The sequence below is a fragment of the Magallana gigas genome, chromosome 6, assembly GCF_963853765.1.
Source record: "Magallana gigas chromosome 6, xbMagGiga1.1, whole genome shotgun sequence".
Classification (NCBI taxonomy): Eukaryota; Metazoa; Mollusca; class Bivalvia; order Ostreida; family Ostreidae; genus Magallana; species Magallana gigas.
The window spans coordinates 20,863,191-20,875,723 of NC_088858.1; the positions used below are offsets into that span (position 1 = coordinate 20,863,191).

At 32.4% G+C, this 12,533-nt stretch overlaps 1 protein-coding gene across 1 annotated transcript; it reads right to left on the reverse strand.

The window, feature by feature from the left end:
- Window positions 1–2,937: 2,937 nt before the first annotated feature.
- On the reverse strand, window positions 2,938–8,938 carry LOC117689272 (uncharacterized). The gene is made up of 2 exons (XM_034469812.2): window positions 8,811–8,938; window positions 2,938–5,181 (listed from the first exon to the last, which is right to left on the reverse strand). Exon 2 carries the CDS (start codon window positions 5,164–5,166, stop codon window positions 3,526–3,528), a length of 1,641 nt encoding a protein of 546 aa, XP_034325703.2. The 5' UTR covers window positions 5,167–5,181; window positions 8,811–8,938; the 3' UTR covers window positions 2,938–3,525.
- Window positions 8,939–12,533: the final 3,595 nt, after the last annotated feature.

The following is a 12,533-nucleotide window of genomic DNA, read 5'->3' on the forward strand; positions in this document are numbered from 1 at the left end:
GTTTTTCGTAACGGTTGTCCACTATAGGACCTAAACAGAGGTTACTCCAAAAAAAAAGGCTGTAAGAAAAACATGTACACGTATACTTTTTAGACACTTTTTCAAATGAATCAAAGCATCCCGTATATGCTGGAACACTTTCAGCTGTTAATATATGTACGTTATTCGCACGAAGACGATTCGCTAACTTGCCAAATGAACACAGGTACATGTTAACAAGACAAGCTTTTTACACTCATAATACGCATTACCGGTACAAAATAGTTTTGTAACGACACTGATAACACAATAATGAACAACTTTTCTATCGACAGCTAAAGCGAAATATTAACCATTTTTGAGTTATAAAGCGAAGACTTTTAAGTGCTTTAGACCCCTAATTTAAGGGGCCAGCCCTTTTTCAATGGTGTCAAGTGAAAGCCCTTGACATTTTGCACATATTTTGTTCTATATGTGTTTAGAGAAAATTTTAAACTAAAGAGCTACATAACAAAAACACAACAACAAATCAGCATTTTTTGAAACACAAATTCAAATTAATTTTTTGAAACTTTAAAGGAGGAAAATTGTAAAAACAAAACTCGAAGGACAACGTTCAAACTCTCTATTTTGAAGATTTGTGACTTTGTAACACAGGCTGTGAGCGGTTTCAGAGCCTTTGCGTGCACAAGAATGCCTATATTTTGGGGAAAAAGGGGAATAACTCGGTACCGGAAGTGTCGATATCAACGATTTTCCATAGATATTGAGAAATAGTAACTACCAATAAGCTCTGCGAATTTGAACTTTTTAGGACAACAAACAAGCGAGATATTTGAGTTTTAAAAAACGTCTAGAAGAAAAAAAAGAATAAAAAGAATTACCAACAGAATCAGTACAAGGTCTTCCGTTGAAAACGGAAGACCTTAATTATTTAGGAGACAACAATAACTAAGATAATATGCATATATGCATTGAGTGATACACGGATAATGGTAAGTTACAGAAAACACAAGATGTTCTCTTGTGTACAACGTCAATTACTTACAAATTAAGTCATTGTTGCTCTATGGTATTAGAGCAAAAAGGAAGGGCAAGGGAAAAAAGAAAAAAAGTAGGGAGGGAAGATTTTTAACATTACATATCTACTATAAGAGAGTATATAGTAAATAAAAGGAACTTATGAAAAAGAAGTCATTAAATTAAAGTATAAGAGATCATTTCAGCCAGAAAGTATTAAGACTATTGATATTTGTACTGTCATAAGCATTGTATTTCAGAATTTTAAAGTAAGAACTGAAATTACTTAGGAAACCTTTAATAGATCTATGGACAGGCATTTTGAGAGCGAGCCTTATAAATGTATTGTTTTATCAGTTTTAGCATAATATCAAATAGTTCTGTGAGTTCAATCTTATTACTTTGTCCACAAATAAAAGTTTCATCACTTAATTTGATTCAAAATATTTTGATACCCACAAACTATGAAGTTGTTCTAAAAATCTTGGAACAATGATAAATTGTTTCTTCCTCTTCTTTCCAAAAAGTACATGCATTCATTTGTATCTGTTATACCTATTTTGTACATAAGACTATTAGTAGTTATAATATAATGATTTATTTGGTATTTAAACCACTGTAGTTTATACTGTCTTTAGAAATTAGAAATGGACAATAATAAATACTAGTATTTTTCCATTGTTTATCACTTATACATCAATTTTAATCCTTTCTTTGTTTGAACTAACACCTTCATGATAATTAGAAATATGGGTCTGTTACTAAAGCACCTTCAATCTGATCGATTATTTTTAGTTCATAAGTGCATTTCATTTTTCATTAAGGCCCTATGTTAATTATATACACGGTGCAACAGGACTGATCTATCGCACTGTGCTGCATGATATGTTATATAACTGTTCTTTTGAACAAAAACATATGTAATATATTTTTTTTCAAAAGTGACATAATGGGCTCGATGCGCCGGATGCAACTTATTATAAATGTATTAACTGTCACTGACGTACTGTCTTTATTTCAAGAAAGAAAAGTACACACGTTGCTTTATAAAAACTGAATGTAAAATTGTAAGATCTTAATGCTGGAGTTAGAGGTTACATCGACTTTTTCAAGAGTTCCAGGAATGTATGTTTTATTCATACCGGGATTTTTATCTTTCGTAACATGATTTAAAGAACATAGTATTTAACAACACTATCAGCATTTACTCTTTGACAATTTTTACAGAACGTAGTTTGATTCTCCATTTATCGACACTGATCGAGTGATGACAAGGCCTAGGTGTGAAAAATGTGAATCGTTTGATTTCTCGTGTCAATGACATTTATCTTAACACTAAACACTCACACTCTCTCTCTCTCTCTCTCTCTCTCTCTCTCTCTCTCTCTCTCTCTCTCTCTCTCTCTCTCTCAGAAGAATTTCAGCATTGTTTTGCTAAGTACAATGTCACCTATACTTACTTAATAAATGTAATAAACTTAGTTTTTTTTATTCAATTTTACAAATCTTAAATGATATTTGTAAATTTTAGAATACTTAAAACTTGCTTGCTTTCATATCATTTCCAATGATTGTAGTATCCGTTTTCTTATATTTTCAAATTATTTTTCTAGATAATTTAACATGTATGGTGGTAAATGACATTTTCTCTATAAAATTAACCCCCCTCCCCCATAGTGGCATTTCTTTAAGATCATTGTTTAAAATAACTTTAAAATTTGGGGGTTTTTATATAGATCAGCTTAACGTGATTGGTTTGAATCTCATATTTGAATCTCATAAATAATGGCCCTCATACTCTTTCATAAGAATTATTTCTACTTTTTCCATTGTGTTCCTTGAGAAAGGGGGGGGGGTGGAGGTGAGGGGGGGGGGGGGTTGTACAATTAAATGGAGAATGGTGTAGTTTTAATTTTACAACTTTTAGCCTCAATTTTTTTATTCAATTCTCACCACCGTCCCGCCAAAAAGTTTGAAGTGACCATCTCTAACTCAACACAAATAAATTTCAACTTTTCTTTTATACCAATTTCACGAATTAAGGACGATGGACCCAATTCAACCCTTAAATTTGCTTCGCATCTCGTTTGATCTGATGATCTGCGTCTAGTAACTCGACCTGACCCGACCTTTGTATCAAGTTACTGATATGATAATATATATTTACCGGAGAAAACAATCTCGTAAATAGATTGCGTGATTTTTTTTTCCCATAAAGTAGGTAAAGTTTCATTCAAGTTTAGAAATGTCTTTTTGAGAGGCACACTTGATAAGGATAGTCTACAAATAATCATTTCAATTTATAAAAACAAAGTGCAGTATATATAAAGATTGAAGTATCAATTAAATTCCATCGTTAGTTGCGCTTACATCTATTATTTTTACATGTGTAATTTACTTGAGATATCAGATTATGGATATTCATTGTCAATTATTTTACTTGACATTTTAAATTTTTTAACCGTTCAAAATTATCTTATATCCATTTGGAATAAGAACAAAGCGATAAATAAAACAGATATCTCCTCATTCTTCTAGGTATTTGATTCTTTTGGCGATTCCGGTCAGACTCTCTCCCACCATCATCTCACCGTCACCAAGGATACACACGCTGCGTGGTCTATTTATTCCTCCTTCAGGAATGATGTACCTCAGGAATCGTCCGTCTCTGTCCAGCATGTGAATCTTGTCTCCTAAGTAATCTGTAACGATGACGTGACCGATAGAATCAGTGGTTACCGTAGCATATGTAACATCAGGATACGAGTACCGAAATATGCCCAATCTATCGACGGCAATGACAGCTTTTTTCTCCCAGTCAGTTACAATGATGTCACCGTTGACATTTTCAGTGATGTAATTCGTCTTTTTGTACAGAGGTTGACACTGTGAGTCGTACTGGATTTCCTGGAGCACGGTACCGGTACTGCTGTATCGGACGACTTTGGACTGATCGTCTTTACTGAGACAGACTAATAGATCACCGGACGCAGCGCTTGTGACGCCGTATGGCTTCCAGTCCCCGGTAGTGAACATCGTCACCACAGTTTCGGTGTCAGATATCATTCTCACGGCTTTATTGGGTTGGACAGTATACACTACTTGTTTGTTGTGCATACATAAGTACCCGCCTTTGACAGTAACGCGGACGGTGTGGAGGAGATGTCCCTGGAGATCAAATAACTTCAGTTCTCTGCTGTATCCTCCCATCCACACTTTGTTATCGTCGGTTACGGTCATGTCATAAAGACGATTTTTAAACTTTTCATTCACAGGAAACATAGTGTCTATAACAGCAGTAACTGTAGGTACCTCTAATATAGTTTTAACCAAAAAGTCAATTTCTTTAAATTTCTTTTTTATTAGGGAGGTTTTCCTTTCCCGCATTTTATCAATGTGTCCGAAATAAGTTTGCAAATAATTAACATCTATTTTAAATTCATAGAATGTAGGAAATGAATACTGAGAGAATTCGCTCAATGTTTCTTGTTTTTCAATCACTGGTATGAATGTCTGCATTTCTGTGACGTTCTTTGATTTCTGTAATTTTATTGTTTTCCCGTTCATTTCACCCACTTTCCCAATCACTTCTTCAAACTCTTTCTTTTGTTTCTGAAGTATATCTTTGTGTTCCTTTTGCATGTCATCCAGTTCCTGGTGAAGTTTCTTTACAGCCTCTTCGATCTGTTTGTGCCACTCTTCTCCCCGTGCTGTAATTTCATCTTTCCTCTGTTTGTACATCGAGGGTATCGAGGACAGCAGCTTCGTTGTATGGTCAAGAACTCTTCCTAAATCATGTTTGGATGACTGAAGTCGGTCATTTTCCCGTGTAATAATCTTTAATAGTTCTTCAATTTTATCGGACAGCTCGGACATTTCGTGCGATTTGTGCTTGATAGAAACGCAGAGGATGCAGATTGGAGCATCACAAGTTTTACAGTATGCGGAACAATCGTTTTGGGGATGGGAATCACAATGGCTTGTGTCATCATCATCCTTGCTGGTGTAATCTACAATGTCGTGGCCGTTTTTAGATTTCAAGCGTAGATGTATGGGGACACATGGGTCACAGAGATTGACCCGGCATCGTCTGCAGAAAAACGAGACTGGTTGCTGACAAAGATCACATTCCACCAAATGCTGGGCTTCATTTTTAGATGCCATCATAAATGACTCTGCATTCTGTGAAAATTTAAGTTTCATATTAATTGTATTATTTTAATTATATATGCAATGCACTGTACTACATATGACTGTTATCTTTTAAAGATCCTAGGTTTTTAAAATTATTTTTACTGTTTATAAAGATTTATTGATGCAGTTACCATAAGAATTTTTTTGAAGAAGTAAATTATAATATTGCCACTTAGGTATATTTATGAAAATGCGATCAAAGAAAACTTATAAATACATAAACGGTAGTACTTAAATACATTGAGTTTTTCTGAGACTTTGTTTCTCCAGAACATATTGTGATTTATTTAAGCAATAAAATGCTTTCTTTGGTAATTCATTCAGGATATGAAGGTAGCGACATTGCAGAAAAAATCATAACCCGCTATATATATATATATATATATATATATATATATATATATATATATATATATATATATATATATATATATATATATATATATATATATATATAATATATATATATATATATATATATATATATATATATATATATATATATATATATATATATATATATATATATATATATATATATTTATATATGTGTGTGTGTGTGTGTGTGTGTGTGTGTGTGTGTGTGTGTGTGTGTGTGTGTGTGTGTGTGTGTGTGTGTGTGTGTGTGTGTGTGCCATCACATAAGGCGTTACTAATTAGTTTAAACACATAAAAGTAGTTATTTCGTATAAAAGTTAACAACTTTCGATTTAAATTCGTTTTAATTGAAATTGATCGAAAATAGAAAATGGTAATTTATTTTTGCCCCCTTCGTTCCACTCGTTCACTATACAACACTATGAACCAAATTTACGAATTATACATTTATCATATCATTTTCACTTTTGTATTGTTACTCTCCAATGTATGTATTATATATATTATTGTTTAATTGATTTTTCTCAACACTGTTATTTACGAGTTAGAGAATAAAGAAATTGTCGTTGTCAAAGTAAATTTTATTTTTGAGAGGAGTGAACATTTCCAATTGCGCTGCCAATGTCAAAATAGTGACCTAAGGGTGTGTTCCCCGAACGGGTACTCGCCAATTAGGCAATTATGGGGCCCTCCAAGGGGCACGGGTATAGAGTATGCTACATGTATATTTACCTGGATTGTACACGAGATGATTATTACCTTCATCATATGTTGGATTTATTCTATTTCTTTGCACAAGTTAGAGGAATAGACACGATTTCTTAAACTAAGATATTCCTTTCCTTGTTGAGTGCATTATATATATTTAATTTACTTATTGACTTATTATCTAACATTATATTTTACATACATGTACATAAATGGTAGATGTTAAATCCAAAATTTAATAGCAAGGTAAGAAGCAAACACATTTTTATAAAAAATATTGGATAAAAATATGAAATTATTTAATTGAAAAATTTGAGCGAAAAATATTTTCAAAATCATTTTTTTATTTTGTTCATAACGAAATTTAATCTATCCTTTATTATCATTACAAAAAATATCAAAAAAAAAAATGTCTTGCCTTTGTTTCAAATCTTAATGTAAGAGATAGGAATGCATTAAATCCCGTTAAAAGATATTTCTCTTGACATTAATTTATAAGATCTTTTTATGGATTTTTTTATACTTGTATATCTTAACTTCTTTTTGAATTTTATTTGACAATATTAAACTGAAAACTTAGGGGATATCCGGGTGATTCCAGACACGGTTATTAGTCAGTTCAATTTACATGTACAAACAGTTTAAACAAAAATTGACCAGCTAGACAGGAATTTTTTCCTGTACAGATTGATGTCATATGTTATTCTTCTTAAGACAATTTTACATATTATTTTTCAAAAAAAAAATATTTTATTGACCAACAAAACAAGAAAACTTTCAAAGAGAAGGGTACTGAAACAATATTTCCGGTCACAGAGTTGGTTATTTCAGACAGTTTGAGAAATGTATAATATAAAAAATGGAACAAAATTCAGTTAGCAGTTCCAATGACGCCGTGCTTATCATATAAAGTTGGTTTTTAGTGCTCAAATTAATTAAATGTAACACAGGACATTTAGTTCTGGAGAGAGACACATCGCGAAAATGCATGGAAATACCAGAAGAGAGAGAGAGAGAGAAAGAGAGAGAGAGAGAGAGAGAGAGAGCGCATATTAAGATGAAATGGTGGTTCGGGCTGGGGTGATGGGGTTGATTAGCGGCGATGATTCTGATATGTTCATCAAAGTAACAGAAATTGTAAAATATTCATGGATAATTAAAAAGATAAATTAATTGGTATACTTCACATTGGGATCTAAAATTGAGTCTTTCCAGTATAAAACTGTACTAAATTATAGCATATTAGAATATATGATATCATATACCGGTATGTTGTTGAAAAATAAAAGAATTAGCAAATATGGCTTGAAACTGTACCATTGATGCCCTTTTAAAAAATATGTATCACTAGATTTATACCGAGCGCAACGAGAGGCGGGCGAAGCCCGCCTGGCGAAGCGAGGATTAATGGTAACACATATATATAAGAAAATCAGTGAAAAATGAATGTTGAATCAGGGGTACTAAGGCCAAAAAAATGTCTTCCAGACCTGGGCGCCGCCATATTGGATGCCATTTTGTTTTTGAAAAGTTAGTTCGATCATTGATTGACTGGTACTTATCAATTTTTATTGCCCCTAAACTCGATCAAATAAGTTCCAGTGTTCCAATAGAATATAATTTGAATTAAAAGAAATTAAAAAGGAAACCAGATAAGTATCAATAATGCTTCAATCAAGAAACACGACTTGTTCTATGTATGTCTTATCAAATTATCAGATGGAAAATAAAAACATTAACGTCAAGGAACTGATCTTTTCGATACTGAACAAGGTATGCAATTTTATTACAGCGGCATTTAGAAAAAAAAATTTGGAATCACGTAACTCTCTTCGGCTATTTCCGAAGACAAAACGTTTTACGTCATAATGTAGACTGAGCACGCGAAGTTTAGTTTAATTAACTTTGACGAATGGTATGACGTCATAATGTAGACTGAGCACGCGACGTTTAGTTTAATTAACTTTGACGAATGGTATGAGTAGGCAACCATGCAGGCGGATCCTACTGTGTGCGTTTTAAATAGACTTTATCATACAAAAATCAATCTGCACTATATTAAATCTGCGCTCGGTCCAACGGTCCCAACGTTTACATATTAGAAATATGCATTGTTTCTCATATATTTAGCTAATTTAACTGATATGTGAAATCCAGGTGGACACAGGTAAATTCTACCTGTGCCCCTTTAGAGGACCCCATAATTGCCTAAAATAATTAGGTGTTTGTTTTGGCGAGTAGCCGTTCGGGGAATAAACCGACCTAAGCACCCAATTCTGACGACTGGGGTTATGTTTCTTTGTACAAAGTTACTACAAATTGAATCCACCCGAGCATGTAAAGAAACATGACTTCACAGGGTGGGGTGGGTGGCGTGGGGTGTTAGGCCTACTAATTTAAAAAAAAAGTACAATAAGACATTTTTTTATGAAAGAAAAAATTATAGCAATCAACATACAATGTAACTTAATGATAACATTTTACCTCATATATAAAAGATTTTCAGTTGCAAAAACTCTGTCTAACCTTACCTCATTTGTAACACACCAACTGTAGCATACTTAAGTACATATTATTTCAAGAAAGCCAAAGAAATCTGGAATGGAAATGACTCAGATTGACTTCTACCGTAAAAATCAACTTTCGGTTTGAACAATTGGTCTCTTTACACTTTTATCATTACGCCTTGAGTGATAGCTTATTTATTTATCTGTTTTTTTTTCTAATTATGAACTTTGTATGCCTTCTCCGTTCTACATGTGCACTGTATAAATCTATCCAAATTGTCTGTACACTGCCCTTAACATTTTCTTTTTAATTCTATATCCATTTGGAACTATTTGTATGTGCAGGTAAATTAAAGGGATGTAGTGACGTATTATTTCTGACGCCCAAGGGTCTGCTTGCTACCATAGTTTCCATACACAGTCCAAGACTTCAATATCGGTCAAAGTGCACAATATATATCCTGTGATGTAAATTTCTGATCAAGTTATATTAATAAGGTGAGTACAGATCAACGGAACAGTTGTGTCTCTGCTTGATCTGCATTATGCTTATAATCATTATGATGTAGAGGATACCGGTATTCGTAAATGTATATAGAATTAAATTCATTAAAAATTGAATTGCATATTTCAGATTGTAAGAAGAGAGAAGCGAAGTGGATCAGTTACCATTGACTTGAAAAGATGCCCCAACAACACCACATTTCTTTTCATAAACAGAAAATATACAGTATTTGAATAATACCATAATTTACCTGATGCCATGAAACTGTTTAGCAATTTGTTCAAGCATATTTCAACAAAATTTAAATGTAACAGCCTAAGAATTTGCCAATTTTGGTAAGTTGTTACATTTCAAATAACATTTTTACGGACAAAAATATAAAATACAACCAAAAACTGTGGGACAAATTGAAATGCCTTGACAAATGCAAATATCTTACATGTCCTTTCACATATTTTTAAAAAATATGAATTAATACATAGAATTATAAAACGTGTCATTTTATCATGTTTAAGACTTTCATTTCATCCAACTAGACGTTATTTTTTAATTAAAAAGCCCATACGTTATAATTATTAAGGAAAATCATTTCAAGAACTCAAAGAAAATTTCAATAATATGTGGACTGAAAATATTTGTGTTTTTTTTTTAAATGAGGCAAAATTTTTTATATTTTTTTACCTCTTTTTAAAAGTATATATGTTGGAATGTCGACAAGATGTGGCGCAAAAAGAAACCAATGCAAAAGTTGAGTCTCCCCGTGATAAAGTTGATAAAATGTCTAAACCTCGAATTCGGCCTCGGAGATTAGAGAAACATGCCAGAAATTACATAAAACGCGAGTTCTGCAAAATAAAAAGACCTGATTGTATTTTGAGGTAATAAATGAGAGTTATACTGGTCTTGAAAAGACCCGAAATACATGGACTGGGGAAAATTCGGCCTAGGGAAAAGAAATGTGTCCTGGACAAGTACACATGTAACATCAGACGGACACGTGTACTATCCCGGTTGCATATCTAAAATACGTGTATGTTCTAATGCAGCTAATTATTGGATGTTAGAATGAGTCAGTAATTGTTTTTCTCTTATTTTTTTTTAAGTAATAAAATATTTAGTGTCTCGTAATATTAAATATTTCAAGTTCCGATACTATATTTTCAATTCAAGAAAACGACGGAATTTTAGCATGACAGCTGGAGTTATCTGCCTTTCTATGAAAATATTTTTTATGTAAAAAAAAACATCATTTATTATTCTTTTCAGTTATATTTTGTGTACCCACTGATTTTCAATTCCGTTAAGTTGAATTTTTTATACTTGATAATGTCAGTTGAAAAAAGCAATTTTCATATGATGAAAAAACAATGAAACAAGTTTGTAGGTATTTAAAGGATTGGTTCCAAAATTGACAAAGTATTTTTAACCAATGCAAAGAGGTTATTTATAAACTTGAAATTTGATAACAAAATACGAACAAAGAAATAAATTTAATCACGCTTTATAATTATAAGCATAGAACGTGTGGCAAATGCTCATAGAGTAAAACTTCTTTTTGAGTGAATACCGGTTTATCATTTTACAATGCATGACATGTCATTCGCGTATGTAGCGAAATATATGTACATCGATAAATAATCAATCAATATTCGTGAAAAAAAAACACTTTTATAAATTGATTATAATAAACACAATAATCTTGTCTTCAGGAAAGACAACCACACGTAATGTATTGTAACTCATACGCAGATCCAGAAGTGTTGCACAGTTTGCTGGTGGTTCGAGGCCTATTCATTTAATTTCACTAAATGTATATGAATTTAATAAGTTTCAATTTTTAATGAGAAGGAAAAAGATTCGGAGGTTTTTCTCCACTTAGCTAACATTAAAAGATACAAAAAAATACAGGTAGATCTGCATTTAAATTGGGGGGGGGGGGTGAGAAACAAAGATAAGCCACAATCTCTCTTCAGATGTAAGTCCTCTCGGCTAGCCAGATGAGTAATAATTCTTATCCTCTCATTCTAATCCAATCTCATCATTCTCATCTGATCTCATAGAATAAGAATCTAAAATTGGCAAATGAAGATGGATAGAATTAAGAGGGATAAATTATTCATTAAAAATAGAACATATATTTCTGATATATAAATTATGATTTGTAAAATACAATATAAATGATTTTAAAAAAGGAAATAACTATGACAAGTTTTCCCTTCAATATATGACTTCTATCGAGCCATATATAGCATACTAACTTAATGATTATTTTTTTGCAATCATAACTATGAATCCTATTCCAATCCCAGGTTTGAGGCATAACAAATAGCTAAGTAACATGATAAATAAAGTTTCGTGCACATAACAAAAACAAGATAAAGTGTGAGTTGGCATTGTTTTTTTTAATTTTATTTCCGATAGATAAAAATGGGGCGCGGGGGAAGGGGTATCCATGCTCCAGATGCCCGTGATTTTTAATGTTTTTCTTCAGTTTCCTTCTTATGCTCTCTAGGTATATCAGGTTTAAAATATTCTCAATATAAAATTAACAAAACCCAATTAAAACTCTCGTGTGAAGTGTTTATATGTTAAATATTTTACGTGGTAAAATGCATTGTATGATGATGAGTAAGACAATTAAAATAGACAGTCATATCACAATTACATATATCATATAAACATTGTTCACGCACAAATATTTACAACTTTCACTCAAAATAAACAAGATAGGGAGCAGCATTCGCGTAAGCTACATAATCTATTTGACCATGATATGGTCTGTCCTTGAGACTCTGCAGACAAATTCCCTGGGTACAAATTGTGCCCCATTGTTAGCAGACCCATTTTATTATTCTTATAAAGCAGCATTTTTTCAAAAACTTGTACATGAAAAATATAAATCACTTGCTGTGGCCTTCAACTCAACATTCAGGTATATCGACGACGTATTATCAATTAACAATTGTTATTTCCATACTTGCATTGACTCGATATATTCTAGTGAACTTGAAATAAAAGATATACCTTCATCACCTGCATATGGTGTTTTTGTCTCTCAATAAATTCTATACGCAAGGGCATGCTCTTCGTATGAACAGTTTCTAAGGCGAGGCAAGCTACTGACAAACAAGTTGATAAACGGGACTATCAACAATCTCGTTTGAAGTCATCTTTTCGTAAGTTATATGGTCGATACAACGACCTTGTCAGCAAATACACTCTTCCACTGGGTCGCATGCTGA

Excerpts from the sequence above, each read along its gene's own strand:
- LOC117689272 (XM_034469812.2), bottom strand. The coding sequence starts at position 5,166 with ATGATGGCATCTAAAAATGAAGCCCAGCATTTGGTGGAATGTGATCTT.